Source organism: Galeopterus variegatus, unplaced genomic scaffold, assembly GCF_000696425.1.
Source record: "Galeopterus variegatus unplaced genomic scaffold, G_variegatus-3.0.2 Scaffold834, whole genome shotgun sequence".
Classification (NCBI taxonomy): Eukaryota; Metazoa; Chordata; class Mammalia; order Dermoptera; family Cynocephalidae; genus Galeopterus; species Galeopterus variegatus.
The window spans coordinates 112,739-133,640 of NW_007726945.1; the positions used below are offsets into that span (position 1 = coordinate 112,739).

The 20,902-nt window shown below is 39.5% G+C and overlaps 1 protein-coding gene across 1 annotated transcript in view; it reads right to left on the minus strand.

Annotated features, from left to right (window-relative positions):
• The window catches only part of ITGB8 (integrin, beta 8), an 80,577-nt gene extending 59,960 nt beyond the window's left edge, over positions 1-20,617 (minus strand). The window contains exon 1 of the mRNA XM_008572762.1: positions 19,815-20,617. Within this exon, the coding sequence (XP_008570984.1) occupies positions 19,815-19,941 (127 nt within the window). The 5' untranslated portion in view covers positions 19,942-20,617. The remainder of the gene's footprint in view (positions 1-19,814) is intronic.
• Between the last annotated feature and the right edge of the window lie 285 nt (positions 20,618-20,902).

Consider the following 20,902-nt stretch of genomic DNA (forward strand, 5'->3'; position numbering starts at 1 on the left):
AGAATAACTATTAACTGTTTTATGTTTTAACTCAGCAAAGAGGCACGAGCAAACTTTTGGGGGGATGGAAGCGTTCTGTATGTTAACTGCAGAGGTAATTTCACAGGTCTATACATCTGTCAAAACCCATCCATTGACACTTTAAATAGATACAGTTTATTGATGAAAATAATATCAATAAAGTTTATTTTAAATTAGCCTAATTAAATTAATTTAGATGAAGTATTATTTGTTAGATAGAGGAAAATCAGTGCAGTGAGGAAATATATTTCTTTCCTGACAGTATATAGAAAAATATTAAATTACATTATATGATTATTAGAAAGATAGCCAATGACACATTATGTAAGACTTCTGACTTATGGAGCAGTTGTGGTTAATTAAAGTTGTTTATCCCTACACAGAATTTGACTGATTTACATATCTTCTTCCATTCAGATTAAGAGGTAAACTAATGCTCCTTCATGTGAATTGAGCTCAGTTGTGAGATGATAAAAATCTTTACAAATTCAAAACTTATTTTTTGTATTCTTATTCAATACTTATTTTATATTGTTCTTGGAATTTGTTGCAAACTCTCAGCAGCATGAGAAATTGAATGTAGTAGGTAGTATCAACATGAGATGAAGTATCTTAGTAATGAATGAGTACTATTATTATCACTAATAATACTAATATAGCTTGAACTACATGTTAATACTATATTTTATATTCTATTCTCTAAAGTAAATTCTCTTCTATCCTCACTGCCAAAGGTGACTCTAAATACTTGTGTTTTTTTAGAAAATTCATCTTATTAGGGGGCTCAGGCAAAAGGAAATTCTGAATTATAATCAAAAGATTTTAACACAACTGTATTGTACAAGATAGATAGTTAATCTTCTAAAATACTTACATTACCTTAAACTTTTTCAATTAATATTTTTCCAGTTTAATTTCATTGGCATGAATTTGACTATACAAATGTGTCATATATAGGTGTGTGTCATATATATATATGTACACACACACATATATATATGTCACAGTAGAGTTAGTAAATTTAGGAAATTTAATATTGATACTATATTGAAACAGTCCATACTGTTTTATGAAATTTTTGTTCCATATTTTCCACATTTCTCCAAATAGTCTAGCTACTATTTTCTCTTCATCAAAACTCAGCTTTATCCAGACTTCATCATTCCTTGGGGACAGTTTCAATCAGTGTTTCAATATTCTCCTGGCTCTCACTGGCTACTTGTAGGATTCTCCCCAGCTCCCACTTCCCAGCACTTATCAACTTCTGTTCTTTCACAGCTCTTATTTAATGTGCCACTCCTTATCTTTGTTATCATTGTCAGGCACTTTCCTAAATTTCACAATGCATTCATCACCCTGCTCAAGGTTTCTCTGCTTTACTCAAATCACCCCCACACCTCCCACACCTCACTGCCTTCACCATGGACGAGCCATGAGAAATCCCTGGGGCCAGGGACTGCAGCAGGTAATTGCCATGAGCTATAGGGAACACAGGATCACAAAACAATGAAAGAGTTTTTAGGACCAAAGGACCAAAAGAAGCGGAATAAGTGACAAATTCAAGAGGAGCTGGAGGATGGGACAGGAGGCAGGCTACTGAGCCAACAACTCTAAAACATGAGCTGCGAGTAGGCAGAACTAGGTCAGCCACAATGGGGTGATGTATTCTAAGCAAAAGCCTAAATCTCAGTATCTGAAGCTGCCTTCTGGGGCACTGTCACAAGCCTGTTAAGGACTGGGTCCCCTCCAAATTCCTTTCTCCCCTCACCTACTCCCTGTACCTGCTTTTTTCACCTCTTGTTGACTTCCCATCACATTTTTTCAGATGCATGGTTCGAATTCTTTCTCCTCGAATCCTCAAGCATTTCTACCAAGTCCTCCCCACTTAAGATATGACCCTAACCTTACCTTTATATTACCAAGAATATCTAAATAACTTTCCTTCTTTCCATCTCAAAATTGTCTTTGTTCTCTTTTGGGGGAAAGAAGAGTTCTCCTTGCCAGTATCATTTCCTCTACACATCTAATGAGTTGCTCACTTAAATGTAAACAAGCATTTCCTAGTTACATTTAGCAACCAGCATTTAGCAATGTTTAAATGTCCTCTGTCTGTTAAGAGTGAGTGGTCACTCTCACTTCTCCCATCCTCAAATTATTCCCATTTTTATGTCTTATGGCTATTTTCATCTCTCTCTCTGAACTCCACACCTTGATGTCTTTGTGAAATAACATTAAGTCTCTGGTCCTTGCACATGACCACCAAATCAGGATCTTCAATTCCAAACTCCCATCCTAGCTTCTGTCTTAAATTTTCAACAATCTGCTCGGTGTCCCATGTAGACGACGCCTGCTTCAACTTCAAAAGTCTACAGTCTCAAATAAATATTATGTTTGTCTTCTGATTTGAATGACTTATTTTGTTTAATGTAATTCTGTTTATTCTGATTTAAATCTTTGTGGTCAATCTTGACTCCTCTCTTTACCACAGTCCCAACAACCTGCCAGTTACCAAGACTTTTTGCTTTTATTTCAGTATCATTATAATTCATCTCTCTTTTTCCATTCGCACTGATTCCATCCTAGTTTAGGCCTTCATTCTTTATCATTTGCTTTATTGTGACAGCTTTCTTACAGTCTCTTACATCCAGCATCTACCACTAAAAATCATTATATACGTTGTTGCCAGATTCACATCCTGATACAGTGTGATCACATTACTACCTCTTCCCTGATTTTGCAACTCTTTTCCATTGTCATGGCTTTAAACCTTGTAATTACCAGTAACTACAACCCCTCTACAATCTCACTTCCACAGATTACCTTGTCTGGCCACCACCTTCTTCTGTCTTTCAATCTAACTTATTCCTTCTAGGATTCAGACACCAACTATCAGCCACCTCCAGTCCTTCAATCCTCACACCTATTAAATGTTTCTCACAGTGCCTGATATCCTCTCATCTCTTCACCTTCCTCTAGTTTTGTACAAGGCAGACTCTTGCTCACTGCCTTCGGGATCCTGATCACACTTCACCTTTCTTACGAGGCGTGCACCATATCATCCACTGAAAACGGTAGCTCCCCCTATCCCCCAGTCCGGCTCTACTTCTTCCCATAGCACTCTTCACTGCCTAACACACTAGATAACAACTTACAACCACATGTTTAGTACTTATTTTTCCCTCATCCAAAATATAAGACTCATGATGACAAGAACTTTTCCCCTTTTGTATCCTATTTTCATTTTATGTACGGTGAACAGTGCTTGCCACACAGTCATTGTTGAAAAATATTTATTAGATGATCAGCATTTATTATGTCTTAGGTAAAATTATCAAATATACTGGATTATAATGTCAATCTCCTCCTTTAAAGTGATATACTATTGAGGAAGATACTATCCTGTTCTTATTTCCCTCCCTGAGGCCTAGGGACTTAGCTCAGATATCACCTTCTTAGTGAGACCTTCTGTAACCACCCTATTTTAAATTGTGCCTCCTTTTTCAGCAACCTTACAACCCATCCGGGTTTGTTTTTCTCTATAGAAGGTACTCGACACATAGCACTGTCTAGTGTGCTATACATTCTATTTCCTTATTTTGTCTATTGTCTGTGTGTTCCCGTTATAACACGGGCTCCATAAAAGCAGATATTTCTGTCTGCTATGTTGTTCACTGCCACATCACCAGGGCTGGGAGCAATATCAGGCACACTGCAAAGGCTCAGTACATATTTGTTGAGTGAGAGGGTGGATGGACGTCTTCTCTGCATGGACCAAAATGTCATATATGCTCTCTCTCTTTCTCTTTCTGACTTGATGTGTTTTCTTCTGTGACATTCAGGTTAACTTTCTCCCAACTCTGTCCCCTTCTGTCACTCTCTGGACCTCAGCTCAGGATGCCTCCTCTTAGGGAAGCTTTGTCCTGCTGCTGCATTTATTCCCCTGGCCATTCTCAACTGCTCCCGTCCACACACATATAGCAGTCTTGTTTCTACAGGTTATCCCTGAATTTTGCCACTTTGATATCCCCACACTACTCATTTGATAAATTAATCCTCACACTGCTGTTCTTCCCATCTTTACATACACCTTCAACAGTTTCTACTAATAGATTAAAAACATTATGAGTAATCATGTGTACTACCATTAGGGTACAGGACATACAGTCTGGATTTTGCTTTATGTTGATGCATTTTAAGACAATCTTTAGGGAATACTATGCCTAAAAAGGTGGACCATATGTATTATAAAATTGAAGTCATTGGCACCTTCCATTAGCTTTACACTCTTAATGCTCTGCTAAAATATAGGAAAAATTGAAACTATGTATCAATATTTAGAAGAGATTTTGAGGTTGCATCTTGCTATCAGGACACATTTGACCTATACCCTGTCTGAATCAGAAGTCTAAAGCCCAACAGCACTAATGGCCCAAACTACCCACCTTAGCCTCATGTCACTATCTTGTATTGTTTGCTCACACAGTTCCTCAGGGTCAGCTATCTCATCCACATGACATCTTATGTCTTGTCTGTCCCCACAGCAATTAACCCAATGCCAAAAGCACCAGGTAGGTGCTCAAGCAATTCCTTTTGATGTATGATTAAATAGTAACCACGAGGCTTTGGAAATCTGATAGAATGGCAACTGTGAAGCTTTCTTCAGTTATCAAAGATGTACTTACCAAGACAGGAAAGTGCATACATACACTTTAAATGGAGAGAGAAGAACTGTGGTCACTAGAGGCAGGAGGAAGGATGGTGAGAGGCTTGCTAATGGACACGAAATTACAGCCATATAGATAAAACAAGTCCTGTTGGTATACAGTTGACCCAGGAACTATACTTAACAATGATTTACTGCATGTTTGCAAACTACTACAAGACAGGCATATCACAATTAAATGATTGGGTTTTGCAAAGATGAATATGCTGATTGCTCTGAATGGATCATCACACACTGTATACATCACACACATGTCTTGAGGTATAACTCTGTACCTCACAAATATGTGCAGTCAATGTTTCAATTTAATAATAATAATAATAATAAAATAATAATAATAATAGTTTCAAAAGAAAGAGTCAGAGTAGGAATTCACATAGAATTTAATTAATTAAAACACTACCTTTCACATGCACTTTAGTTAACCAGGGTTTTACTACAAGTGTTTTGCACCTTCTCATGGGCAGCTCTGTCAGTATTATTAAAAGCTGCTTGATTAAAAGGAAGAGAATGGGCAAAGATTTAGCCAAAAGAGTAAGGACATTATCATCTGAGAGCAGAGAGCAGAAAATTCTACTTCTTATGGAATTTTGATGTTGTAATGATTTTGATGGCATTTCTCCACCCATGAATTTTTAGGTAATGATTAAGTCATGACATTCTGAAGGGTCTTAATGGTAGGATACCTCCCTGTGTGAAGCTTATAGAGTAAAAGCAAAAACTGACATAGAACCTTAACAAATATGATATGAAAAGGAAGTTGCAAGGTGTTATAAGTAGCAGATAACAGAAGGACATCACCTGAAGGGGAGACAGGGATGGTCAGAGAAAAATTCCTTAAGAAATTTCCCAGGCCCTTTTATTGCATGATTGCATCTCTATTCTTTCTGGCCCCGAGATACATGCTGTCTGGTAAAAATCACACAATATTGTTAGATTGTTGTTGAGAGTCAGCTCATCTAACTGGATCAGTAAAAACTGGTAAACAGCAGCAACCTGTTCAGAGATATGAACTCATCCCCAACATTCAACACCGCAGATCTAATCTTTGATACCTAAAGCCCTCTGTTTCCTACTCAGCTTCCCCTTGGACCTCAGATCTCTTTGTCTTCCAACACTTAACTACCCCTTTCAGGTTCAACTTCCACACTTCAGCTAAAGACCCCCAAGCTGCCTTTTAAAATATATCATCAAACCATATTTGAATGGGCAATATAGTAGCTACTCCTTTACCATGGCAATATCGGAGCCACAGATGTCTCCCCGCCTTGTCACATCTACACTGCATATCCACTGAGTATGCAGAGACAGCTCAGTTTACCTGCCCCTTCTGCCTGGAAGGCTCTGCTCTATTCTCAAACAAATGACAACCAAAGTCCACCTCTGTGTTTCTAGGCTACTGTGCTCTCTCATGCAGCATGAGTACCAATAGCCACTGATGCCTTGCCTCCTGGACAACCCTGAAGAACCCAGATTTCCACCACACTTCACCTTTGCATGCCAACCATTTACAAAAGAAATGAATGAAAGCTCTTTTGCCAAATATGCTATGGGTATATAAGTTATTGGTAATGCTCTCTCAGATTCTGGAATTCCCTGCCACTCTCCCAATGTTCATGTGGCATCTCCTGTGACCCTTTTGGATGGAGGTCACTGTATATCTGGGCAACATCCAACAAACTCGTCTTGTAATAACCAACTCATTTGAACCATCCTGAGCCTAAGTGCATCACTGAAAGTCTAGAAATGTGTTTGCAATACTAGGGGTAAAGTTTTTGGGAATCTGAATTCCTCCTAGGACATTTATGTATAAGAGTGTCATTAGACTGGAGAGGTGGGCATCTAAAAGTTGAGGTAATTCAATATTTGGTAGATTTTCTGGATATTTAGTTCCCTGCTTGTCAATAAGGACTCCTAACAGAGATCCTCAAGTGAACTGGCAATTTAGTAGGTTCTTTGTCACTATGGCAGCTTTACAGCACTTGAAGGCACAATTCTGGTATACTCTGGAGCTTATTGTTCTTGAACATGGGGCTAAAAGCATCTTCTTTGCCTAAAGGGCCAAGAACACCCTGGTTCTACACATGGGCTTTTTAGTTAAAAAAAAAATTAAACCCAAAGGAATTATAATTATCTACTGTGGGAGAAAAAATCCTACCTGGGTGGTATTTGAGAAGTTTGTCCTGTAAGGAAGAGAACCGTGACATCCAATGATATTTCTAATTGATCAAACATTTCTCCACTGCCAAGTAGCTCAGTCACAAGCAGCATTTGCTTATTTATTTTTTTTAACTTCAAAATCAAACACATCTTTGGGAGGCAAAATTTGTCCAAAAACCCTGATGTCTGACTTTTCATAATGCGCATAAATCAACCTCTGCCCCAATCTCTAGATTATCACCAGTTCATCTAGCCTCAGAGAGCAGTCAGCTCTGGCATCAATGCTATGCTGACCTCCAAGCAGCCAAGGGTCAGCCCTGGACATGTCCATTAACACCATGTGCACCCCAAGAGGGAACACCAGGCCTCACTCTCTAGCTGCACTCTGCTGCCTTCAGCAGGGCACAGGCTCATGCTCAGGAGACCCCCTCCCTTCTCTCACACCATCACAGTCACACCAGATGTCATTAAGCACTGTGTGGCCTTGAATTCTTCATGAGGCATCAAACATGCTACATCTTCTGAACATAGGACTGGTACTAATAATATTTAGTCCTCATATTTCCATTACCAATCTCAGAGGTCAGGCACTGTGATTACATACGTTGTTCCTCACCTTAGGGCTCTTGTTCTAGCTGTTTGTAATTGGAACACCCATCCAAAAAGACATTTTTAAACATGTCTCAGAATGCCTGAAACTCTGACTCCCTTCTTGATCTGTTTGTTTTTTTTACTCCAGTATTAACACCTTTCAGATAAATTTTCTTGGAATTTGGGCTTCATCTATCATTTCTAGAGGGTTCTCTTTTGCAAATTATTATCTACTTGTGCTCAATTCACCATAAAAGTCCAAACCAAATGCACAAAGAGACAATGGAACGATACCTTGGGCGGTATGCCTCGCACTAAGAAAGAGGCCAGCTAGGTCATTTTTCTGCCAACAATACAGTTCTGCTACAATGATTTCTTTGTTTCCAACTAGAACAGCCAGTTCTACAGCAATTCTTGGCGACCCCAAAACTTTCTTGCCTTCTTTGTTCTATTGCAGTCAATAAATACCTTACATGACTAGGCATAGCCAGACTGGCTTCTTAGTCCCTCTCCAGCAGGCAATTAGGAAAGATGTTCCCTAACTTGGCACTTTTTAACATAATATCTTGTCAACCCAGTTTTTGAGGAATTTCATATTTCCCTTTTAATTACTTTCTTTGTTTGACTTTATAATATTCTAAAGCTCCTTTAGAGCATAGCGGTAATCCCTCATTCCATAAGGAGGAAGATTTCCACCAAGCCTCTTTCCCTACATGCAAAAGTTACTAAAGGATTATACTAAATATATGGGCCCCACTGAAATCAGGAAAAATGCTTGTACCTGGGAAAATGTTTGTGGTTCAGTTCCAAGGAAAGGACCCTGATACCACATGTACATGTGGAATAGTGGTACTTTCAACTGTGGCTTCATTTTATCATTGACATGTCTTGAAATTTCAACCCTTTTTATTCTAAAAGGAAGTTGGCTCCAAAACCATGCAAAACATCAAACTATTCCTGACCCAAATCCACTGCCAATCTCATCTTCCTAACAAAAAATATTTGGCGACATGCTTCAAAGCTGAAACGTTTCTAGTCTTCGATCCTCCTGTCTTCATTAACAGCCCCTCTCCCACTTCCAAACTCAGGCTCTCCCATGGACTTTGGCTTGAACTAGCCCTTTCGAGCTACTCTGGTTTCTTACTCTGTATTATCCATGGACTGTAGGTTTTTGTAGCAATCCTCTAGAATAATCAAACTGTGACAATACTGATCTGGAATGGCAACAGACTCTGTGACAAATGTAACAGTATTTGTCAATTAAAACAACACAAAACAACAACAAAACACATGACAAAGAGATTACACATCTCTAAAACCACTGTAGTAACGGTGGTTGGCTCATTGACAAGGTCAGCATGAAAGCCCACTTTTTAAGATCTTACATGCTGTTTTAAAATATGAACTTTAAATACATTAAATAGCAGCACTCAAAAGCATCTTTTAAAATCATCTTAAGAGCATATATCTGCGGCCGGCCCCCTGGCTCACTCGGGAGAGTGGGGTGCTGGTAGCGCCGAGGCTGCGGGTTCGGATCCTATATAGGGATGGCCAGTGTGCTCACTGGCTGAGTGTGGTGCAGACGACACTGTGCCAAGGGTTGTGATCCCCTTACTGGTCAAAAAAAGAAAAAAAAAAAAAAGAGTATATATCTGATAAGACCACTGTAATTTAACTTTGCAATTTTAATTTAATGATTTTATTCTTGTTTCCTAAACTAATTTTAGTTGGGGACCTTTTAAAATTACCCAGGGAAGATAATTTTAACATATCCGTTTAATATTAGTAGTTTCCTAGCAAGAATTGATACCAGCACTTTAGTTGAAAGGTGAGACTGTTCTCATTAAATTATAAAATCCAAGTGGAAGAAATCATTTTGAATTTCATTACATTTTTTTTTGGTGTGTTAATTATATTAGTTTACTTACTGTGAAAGTAGAAAGACGGTCACATTAAGATCAATTTTAAATTGAAAAATAGTCCCTTTTATTCCAAGAATGTTCATTCACTTAATATCTGTAAGTACTAAATAAATGCCAGCTGAACAACTTGACTAAATTAGGACATTCATGTCAGTTAAATGTTCTTTGCTGTGACATGTTTTAAATTAATAGAAGAAAATAAAAAGTAAAAATAAATAAAGAACACGCATATACTGGACTTTCATCATAACACTATTTGTCAGACAGTAGGACTCAGGTGCAATCTGTACACATCTTAGAGCTTACCAAAAGTCACTAAAACATAAAAGCCCCCTGACGTGAGCTAGTGCTCCTTATGCAAAGGTTTCTGGTGTTTTCATTGTTTGTCCTCCTGTCCACCTCCTAGTAATATTTAAACTAGTAGACAAGTCTGTCCCTAATTTTTTCAGGGCCAAGAACAAGAGTACAAATGGCAGTGGGAGTAATAGGATGAAATATTTAACAGTTACAAACCAGGCTAAGAATCTACTAGGTAAAAGAAGTTCTTCCTTGATACATATACATTTTCAACGAACTAGAAGGTTAAGTCTAAATTTAGAATTTCTAACTACTTGGATATCTGGTTGGGAACTTGGCAGCGAGTGAAGCATTGCCCCTCCAGACCACGACCTGTCCCTCTTCTCTCCCACCTCTAGATTTATTCGCACCACAAGTAACCTGTTGTTACCTGCATGGATACTCCAGCCTGCATGTCCAAGCTCTGTTTACTTCTCCTGCACCAGCTGCCCTTGGCCACTCTCACCTAGGGCTTGCCATATCAGTGCCACAGTTTACTTACAGAAGGAAGGCCCTGAAAGTAACCTGGAGCTGTTTGGGTAGAGAAATCTGAAGATGATCTAGAAGGGGGTGACAGACTCTGGATACACATGCCCCATGCACTCCCTGCCAATGGTTAGAGCCATGGCTGGATGAGGACTAGAGCTGGGTCCTCGAAGGCTTAGGGCAGGGACTCCTCTCACCCTGGAAGGCAGTCTATAATGGTCTTTGAGGCTGCTGAGTCAAACCCACATGGGTCGGAATTCTGGTTATATTATTTATTAGCTAACAGATCTTGAAGAAGTTATTCATGTCTCTTTAATTAGTTTGCTTACCTATAAAATGGGAATAACAGTATATAATTCACAGGGTTGCAAGCATAAAAGGATATATTATCTTTTCATATCATGTGTCCAGGAGGGTACCTGGCCTACAGAAAACACTCAACAAATTTTATCTATTATTATTCTTTTAACTCTAGAACTCAGTATAGTGCCTGCCATAAAGCTGTAGGTGCTTTAAGAAAGTCTGAATGAATAGTGATTAAATGAATTAGAATAGTTTGCCTTTTTATTATTATTATTATTTTTTTCAGTATTTGGTTAGAAGTGACTGCAAATTCCAGTTTGTGTAATCTAAATGAAATTCAGTTTTACAACGGACACCAAGGGTAAAGGATCAGGAATACTTTTCATACTTAATTATCAACAATGAAAATAATTGCTACAGAAATTTTGAAAGCAAAACTAACTTAAAAAAAAAGATTAAAGGCCAGCTTTTGATCTCTGCTAAAGACTTGCCAAGAAGGTCAAGGGACTACTTTCTGAAGTGGACTGGGAAAGCAGAAACAAGTGTCATTTATGGTATAACCCACTTTCAAAAGAAAACCTGATTTCTCTAAGTTCAAATTCCAGTGAGGACTAGAGCTGATTAGGGCTTATTTGTTTGGTTGTCCGATTTTAGACTGCTCCCTACTATCCTCACCTCATCCACAGAGTCATTTACTCCGTATTTATTAGGACCTACTAAGTGCTAGGCATTGGAGACAACAAAACTACAAGCACCGTGTCTGCCCTAGAGGAGGCACAGGTGGGCATGGAGACAAGGCAAGGGTCAGGCATGGGGTGCTGGGGAACAGGGGGAGCTGTACATGGAGCTGAGGAGCCTGGAGACAATGGGAGCCATGGAAAGATTCTAAGTAGTGAGGGAAAATGTTGACAAGGGTTTGAAGTGATGGAGTCTGCTCAGGAAACTCGTAGAATGAAGGATAATTCAGTATTTCTCTACTCAATGGCACTGTGTTGAAAGGAAGGGGTAGACCGGAGAAGCCATTGCGGACAAACACGTGATGTTGAAAAACAGTTAAGAATCTCCATTTTCCTTTAATGATGTTACCTGGTATCTCCCTCTTATTTATTGTCTGTTTACCCCTTCACTGACTTATAACGTTTTTCTACCTACCCTAAGTGAGAATTTTATTATCTTTAATAGCAAAAAAGGAAAAACATTTCCATTACTGTTACCGACTTGGAAATACTAACATATCTTTTTTCCTCCTTTTTCCAGAGGAGAAACTATAGGAAAGATTGTGAAATGCCTTAAGAGGATCATAAAGGGAAAAATTAAGAAGTTTAATGTCATCTTATTAGAACGATCTGCTCTGATCATCATACATATGGTAGCAGACTGTCCTTCTTAAGTCAATTCAATTACTCTGCTTTATTTTTTCTGATTTTTATCTCAGACACACACATGCACACGTACCTATATTTGTGTGCACACATACCTTTTCAATTAGAACGTAAGCCTCATGAGAGCAGTGATTTGTTTTGCTCTCTGCTATTTTCTGGGTGCTTAGAACTTAGCCTTTGATGTCTTAGAATCAAAGTGCTGCCTGAACCATGTGTAGAAGCATGTGCCTTTAGCCTAGCATCTACTGGAAATGTCATGCTCCAAATGACCAATACTGCTGGACATGGCTAATCAATGCAAATATTTAACAACGAAAGTGATGCCTACCTTAGTAAAAATGTGTGGAGTAAAAATAACATGAATGTGTTAAACAATATAGAAATTCAATCTGTAACATAGTGGCTCCCCGCAGCTGGGAATGCAGTTAGTCTTATGTTGATCAATGGTCTGACCACACCATGATTTTGTCCCTTTGACCACTTTTGACTGAACTGGTTACGAACTAAACAGTAAGTCAGTCTCTTCCTTCTCTTCTTTCTCTCTCATACCCATGAATCATACACATCTATGACACACTGGAAACCCAATGTGTATAGGGAGGCAAAGTTTTCTTCCGGGTTACTCCCATAAAGGCGCATGTTTTCTCCCCCTTTCTCATTCAGATAATAAAGACTTCCATGGTGAGGTATACTGAAGGTGATTGAGATTATCTGGGGGCTTCAATAGGAGGTATGCTTTGGCCAGGCCCATGATTCACAAATGTGTATCCTCCCCTTTGGTTACTCAGTGTGGGCAATAAGATTCCTACAATTACCTTTGTAACAGGGTGGGGCCAAGGAATCATTATGTAAAGCATGTGTGGCAAGGTCCTCTGTCATCTGACAATCACGCTGAAGGTGCGACATCCAGAAATGTTTTTGAGGAAATTATGATGTAACACAATGGAATTCAAATCCCATCTCTCCTACTTGCTAGCTAGGTGACGTCAGGCAAATTATCTTCTCCGTGCATCACTTTCCTCATTTCTAACACAGGGAGTACAATTTCATCTCTCATAGGGCTATTATGAACATTAAATTAACAGTAAATCATTTAGATCAGTGCATGGCACAGAGTGAGAGCTACCCAAATGTTTATTAAATTACGTGAGCATCCCACTTTCTTTCCACTACACATAGAAGCCATAATTATATGCCATCTTTAGGATACAATTGGAAAAGTTCCATTTTTAGAGATTAACAATTAAGTCACCTACTTAAAAAGCTCAGTATCTAATTGTTCAACTTAATAAAATACATTATAAATTAGCATAAAATGTTATTTTTTTCAATGGATTATTTTATTTTCTAATCAATATACAGTTTATGGAATATATTTCATGAATAATTAGAAAAGATTCAAAGGGCCTCACAGTCCTCCTGCTGGCAAAACTCCTTTAAATGTGTATACTTGGGCTACAACAAGTACTAGAGTTTTGAGGGCCAAAAAGGATTGAGTAAATATAAGACTGGTTATGAGGTTGTCAGGTAATGAAATAATCATATAAAAAGTATATTTCCTTGTCTCAGTTTGGCAAGGTAAGATTCAAACATTTTATAAGTAACAGTTTTTATATCAGTTACTCACTTATGAGACTTGTCAAACCAGCGAAAAGGGCATTATTCTAAGAACTGAGGATACTGTGTAACAGGCACTTTCAAGGAGGATGCTTAATAAGTACAAACAAGAGGAAGGCTGCACCAAAGGAATATAGTTTGATACTTTTCAAGAAAACTGAATGGACTCTGGGTAGGGACAGGCTCCATTTGTTAAAGTTTAAAGAACCTCAGGTCAAAACAGTACCTTCTGACACCACCGTAGTGGTCAATAAAATGCCTTTGGGGGAATGGTGAGCACAGTGAGGAATTTAACACCAAACTATGTATACCTGAATAAATCAAATTTAAAGAGTGGGGGCAGAACAGGCTCTAAGCTATTAAAGAACAAAGATTGGATTATCTCAAATACCTTATTTTCTGTGAGGAAACAGAGTACAAGAAAACAGAAAAGGCAATGTCATGATACTGCTGTATCATGATATTTCTCAGGTTTCATAAAAAATCAAATTGGAAAGAAAACTGATTATTATACTTATCTTTTAATTGTCTGTATTAAATCTTATTAAATAATTTCCCCTTCTTTTCCAAGCTACATTCCCTGATTCTCTTTGTTTATTATAATGCTAACTAATTCTGGGTTGTTGTTGTTTTTTCAGTCTAATCAAGGCATAATTAGCTTGGAAGGTGTATCGTTTCATGAGTAAATAATATAATATCTTTAAAATTTAAACATACATTTTAAAGAATTATCAGCTGGTAAAATTATTCTAAGAACTTTTTCTACCTGGTCAGTCCTTCTACATTTTAGGGTCTCATATATGCTTCTATATGTTATACTTTTCATAACTCTTTACAAAAAAAGAGGTTACAGGATTGATTCACCTTTATTAAATCTAAATGGACAAAAAAAAATCACAGCAAATTGGCATTATTGGTAAACTTGTTTTTGCATGTTTATACTACATGTAGAAATACCGTTATTATTATTTTTTTCTGCAAGAAGATTTTGTTATTTTCTGATAAAATATATCAGAACTGAATTCTTCAGTTTATATGTTATGCAGAGGTAAGAGAAAGAGAAAGTAAATGAAGCTCTATCTCAGAATAAACAGGGAATTAATCTGAGACAAATATGAGACAAATTTATAAATTCATTCTTTCTTTCAACACGTGTATTGGGTGTTCTTTACATGGCTGGCATTTTTCTAAGGAGGACATGAGGTGTATTCTAGTTTCAGGGTTGGGAGGAGAAACAAAGGCAGTAAACAAATGAATACATAGTATATTAGGGGATGCTAAGGGCTGTAAAAGAAGGAGAGACAGGTAAAGGGGCTAAACATGCTGACAGGGAGGACGAATATCACCTCTTTGATAAGGTGGTATTTGAATAGAGGAATTTGATAAGGTGGTATTATTCTGAGGAAATAAGGTAGAAGGAGTAAGTAAGATGTCTCAGAGAAGAACATTCTAGGCAGAGAGAAGAGCATGTTCAAGACTGGAGGTAGGATGATGTTTGGTACATCCAAGGTATAGCAGGGAGCAGTATTGCTAGAACAAAGAGAGAGAGGGAAAGTGGGTAAGGAGGTGAGGTTTACATAGTCAGCAGGGGGTAGCTCATGTAGGATCTTGAAGTCCATGTAAAGACTGGGCCTTCCATCTGAGACAGATGAAAAGCCACAGAGAGTTCTGAGTAGACAAGTGACAGGACCTGATGCACATTTTGAAAAGGTAAGTCTGGCTGCACTCTGGAGTGGAGAAGTGATTAAGTAGGCATTCAAGAGTTTGAGCCAAAAATGGTGGCATGGACCAGAGCGGTGGCAGTGGAGGTGGTGAACTGACTATGGAATGTGAGAGAAAGTGTCAGCCTAAACTACTGGGAGACTGACTTACCATTTACTGAGATGACAAAGCATGAGAAAGGAGCAAGCTTGGGGGAGAGAATTGGGAGTTTGGTTTTGAATACTTTAGGGCTGATTTTTACCTTTACACATACAGTGGAGATGTTGAATAGGCAGTTTGCTGTACCCTCCGAAGAACAGGACTAGGGATACATACCTGGGAGCACAGACATGGTATTTAAGACACAAAACTGGATCAGTGCACCTGAGAACTCAGTGTATATCAAGAAGAGCAATTCCAAGAACTGAGTTCTGGGCCACTCCTACATTTGGTGGTTGGGAGATGAGGCAGAATCAACATCAGAGATGGAGAAGGAGCTTAACTCAAGAAAGTGTGGGCCCAGGAAGCCAAGGGAAGAAGTATTTGTAAGGAGGGCAAGGTCAACAGTGTCAGTTCAGTGACAGATGACAGGTCAAGGAGGATGAAGAGCAAGAACTGGCCACTGGATTTGTCAATGAGGAGGTCACCCTGATTTTATCAGAGTGGAACTGTTAAAGAGGTGATAAAGAAAGCCTGGTTGTAATGGATTCAAAGAGATGATGAGGAGAGGAACTGGGGACAAGTATGGACAATTCTTTCAGGAACTTACAGCAAAAGAAGAGTGAAAAATAAAAGATGAGAGAGATGGCAGCATATATGGATATTGCTATAAATGATACAGTAGAGAGGAGAAAAACTGATGATATGGGGGCAGGAGGGATCCTTAAAACCAAAACTTTAACAGGGTATTCCAGCTGTGATTCCATTGAGATAAAAAGTAAGTAGCATTTGTCTGCGGAAGTAGATTTATTCATGTTATTTTTTCTTCTTCATTTACATACACACCAGAAAAAGCTGTTACATATGCAACATAGGCATATTTTTTAAGAAAAATATTTTTAATGGAAATCATTATAGAACTATTGAAAAGTTAATGGCTGAAACTGTGTCTTTGTCTTTCCTTGTCTCCCTCTCTTCCACAATTCCTCCTTTTAAAGATTGTGAACATTCTTTCGATCCTAAATTTCAGCTGAAAAATTCATGCTTTGGGATTAATGACAGTGTGTTTCTCCTACAGTAGTATTTCAGTTTCCTGAAATATCTTAGAATAAAATGATATGAGACACCTGCTTCATACTAATTTAGTTGGGGGTAGGGGGATGAACTAGGTGGGGGTGGTAGCAGAGATGAAAGAAGTTGGTTTCGAGTTGATATTAACAAAACCAGGTGATGGATGGGTATACGGTAATTCATTATACTATTTTCTCTGCCTCTGTATGTGTTTGAAAATTTCCACAATACAATGTTAAATATTAAAAGAAACATAGGGCCAATACCATGCTTAACCTAAAGCAATCCATTAAGTGGTAAAATTTCAGAAAACCTGGTAACAGAAGTAGCTATTTTGGGTCACAAAAATTTTTCTGGCATTTTAAAAATCAAATCAGCTACTTTACTTTCATATACAGAGCTAGCATAGATGACTTTTTAACTGACAAGAAAGTATCTCACTTTCTTTAGGATAGAGTTAATTTGGATGCTTACTGTGTAATTTGGAAGACTGGGTTTTTTTTTTTTTTTCCTTTTTGTCTTTTTTACTGACCGGTAACGGGATCGCAACCCTCGGTGTCGCACCCGCACCGTGCTCAGCCAGTGAGCGGGAACCGGTCTCCACATGGGATCCGAACCCTCAGTGGGAGCGCCACTGCGCTCCCAAGCAGCGCACTCTCCAGTGCGCCACCGGGCCGGCCCGAGACTGGGTTTTTTTAAATGAAGCCTTGGTTCTGTTAAATATCTGATCACTTTAGGTAAGCATAAAGAATTCTGAGAACATTTACGCTATGAAATGTTTTGAAGAAAAGTAATGCTACAGTCAGTAATCATAATCCAGCTGTTATTTAAAAGAATAAATAGTTGACAGTTGAATAAATAGAAGGTGAAATTTCATTGCAATAATAGTTCTTCTTTTAAAAGAAACTGATTTCTGAAATTTGCACATATTGTAAAAATTAGGTAATAAAGGTTCTTAATCTTTCAAAATAAGAAAATATGCAATCAACAATATTGCTACATGAGCTCTGCAAGTATTAACCACTAAGTATTCTCTACATATTTCCAGTTACTCATTAACCATTTTATAGTGTTACTATTCCTCTGTCAGTAATTTCCACCAGCAAAAGCTGAAAAACAAGTTGCAATAATTTTTTTCTACATCAGAAATCTTCGCATTTTATTAATAACATCTCCACTGCTCACTAATGTTCATTATTAAAAGTCCACTACGTATTCAAGCCCTGTAAATTATACTTCAAAAATTAAACCCAAAGTTATGTTGTTCTTGTGCAGCTTATGGTCTCTTTTGTATGGCTTTATTGCCCTCAACATTTCCTTGGTGTAAACTACTGAGCAAGGGAACAGGATTTCCTTTGTAACTGATACCTAAATTTCTATGCTGCTTTAAGCATCTAATTTGCACTGTGAAAACATATAATTTGAGAGTTGTAGCTATATCATGAAAATACAACAGTTTACTCTGATCTCTAATTTTCTGAGTTGTACTGGCTATAATTTAAATTTTTTGCATGTTTTTAACTGCCATGCAAATCAGTATACATCAGAAACCTTTGTATATTGACAGAGACTGGCCAAAGGATGCCTTGTTCTGATTTCAGATAAGCATTCTCTTTTCAGGTCTGCAGGTGCAAGGCGGCCCATTCATAATATTTGCTTCAAATCAGTTATACTCATTGGATGGAAATACAATGCTATTACACAAGAGCTTGACTAATCTTTATAAGCACAACATATAAAAAAATTATTATTATTAGCAAATTCTAGGGAAAAGTAAGACTTTTTCCTTTGCCTATGTATGGGAAAGAAAATATACTCTGTTAACATAAATTTGGTCATTTTAGTAGTGTGTGTGTATATGTGTGTATTTACTAAATCTAGAAAAACACTTATTTATTGAAACAGGATGGAATTATGCTCAGTGGAAAATCTGCTGCAACAAGTGCATGTTCCATTTAAGAGGTAACTGGTAATGAATGTTACTTTTTCCTTTGCTTTAGGTTTCACTTATTTTGAAATCAACATACAAGCTAAAATATAACCACAAGATAAAAATTTACTCTAATTGTCCCCATTTCAAACTGGGTAAATCTTTCCAAAACAAATATTAGACAACTATATATACAACAAATAAGTAAAGTTAGTTGGATGTTTCCATTATATGGTTATGACTTTGTTTAAATTTGCTTCAGGCAGAAACTTGGAACATTAATTCAAAATGTAGGAGTGAAGTTTAGTATTACAAACAATTACAGCTATTAATTAAACTCTTCTTGAGTTGGAGAGGTTAGAGAAAGGATCTAATAGAATTTAAGGGCTCAGTAACCAGACAGAGATAAAGTAAAATTAAAAAATAAAGTACACAATAGTCACTGCACTGGCAAAAATAAATGTTTGGCAAATATTGAAAACCAATAAGAAATCCTAAACTGATGACTATTACTATTACTTATAATGTTTTATAACAATCCAATGTTTGCTAACAATCCAATGCTACCACCTTACAGTTGACTTTGATTACATAACTCAAAAGTCCTAAAACACTGTCTCATACACTATTTGACTTGAACTTTCCTTTGTGATCTAGGGAAGGCAGGTATTATTACCCCCATTTTACAGATGAGGACAATACAGTTTATACGGAGGTAACCTCTCCAGATCAAGGTAACTCTGACTTAAGTGGCTTGCCTGGACCCATAGCTGTCAATCCTGGTCCAGGGTTATCTTTGCTCCTCAGTCTCAGAGAGACTGATCACAGTGAGGGATCAATTAGCTGAGAAAGTTTTTATTCTGCTTTTTTTTTTAATCTGAAAGGATGGTGGCTTAAAGCACAAATAAATATCACTTGAGGGATATTCATCACTCGCTCAGCTGTCCTTTCCTTTCCTTGGACTCAAAAATGGACGTCTCACTAAACTCATCCGCAGCCTTGAGTCAAAGGCAAGTTGGTGAGTGGTTAGTGAACCCAAATGCTAGAAAAATGGGGAGCACGCTCTGTACAGATGATACCTCGAGGATGAACCAGAACCCCTTCTGTGAATACGACAACCTGTCTTCCAAACTTCCATTCTATTAGTGTTTCTCCACCACCTGGGAGCAATACACAGTCTCTCCTAGTATCATAGTTATCGCTGTCACCCCGAGGCGGAAATGCTTGACACCTGGCCCCCCAGAGGCCGCTTACGGTGGAGGACGCGGCCACACACCCGTTCTTCTGAAGTTCTCAGGGCAGATCGAGGCGGATAACCGTAACTTACCTGGCAGGGATGCTCTGGCCGGGCAGCTCTTCGTGCCAGCCCAAGACCTTTGGGAAAGAGAAGAAAACAAAACGAAACAACTTACCACTTTGGCCCAGTCCAAGAACAAGTGAAAACACCCAGGCCGCCCGGAGAAAAGAGGCAGGACCTCGCCGGCAGTTTTGCAGGCAGACAAATGCAGCGGTAAAAAAAGCCAAGGCCGAGCCGCACATAATGCAAAGCAGCCTGCCCCGCGCCCGCAGCCTGGCTGCTTTCCGGACGCGCGCTCGCGCCTCCTGGGCGCACCTCGGGGCCCGCGCTCCTAGTGTCGCTACGACGTTTCCCGCAGGCCCGGCAGGCGGACTCCGCGGCTTGGAGCAAGCGGTGCAGGTACGCGGGCCGGGGCACCGCTCGGCATCTCAGGGCCCCCGCGGCCCTCCCAGCTCAGCACGGCGGGCCCGCTGTCTCCGCGAGAGGCACCTCCTCCGACAGCCGATGGCCCACGGCGGCGACGCGAGCGGGAGCTCCGCAGCCCGCTCCGGGACAAAGAAAAGAGCTTTTGTTTCTCTCCAGCCGCTGGGGCTTCTGCTGCATAAATCAGCTTAGCGAAGAGCCAAACACAATCAAACCCAAACAAAGCCCGAAGCTGGGGGGGAAACCACCCTAATGTACATTCACTGGGTGATGCTGCATTTGTGGGAGGGGACGCCTGCGAGGCTGAAGGAGAAAAAAGGCGATGGCGCATCAATCAGCGCGAGCTTCTTCCACAGGTGGGCAGGGAGGCCAACTCCACTTAGTTGCAGCTTTGCAGCCTCGTCAGCGGAGCAGCGAGCAACGACGAGGCGGCAGCGTCCTGGCTGGCGAGGGAGGAAGCTCGGGGTGCCAGCGGCAGGGGCAAGCGGCTCCGGGAGCGCCCTAGAAGCACTCGCCGACGCCCGTAGCCACAGAGCTAGGCATCGCCGCTCCGCGCCTGGCCGGGAGTGGAGCACACCGCGGCGAGCGCAGGAGGGGAGGTTCCGCGGGAGTGCGGGAGCCCGTCCTTGCGGGGCGGGGGCTTCGTGCCCTCGTTCTTTTGGCCCCAGTGCGCGGCTCAGGCGTCCCGCCACCCAGAGCCCAGACAGCTGGCGTGTTCTGGGGTGCACCCGGCGAGGATGCGAGGGGAAAAAAGGCTGGCGATGGGCGGGGGAGGGGTGG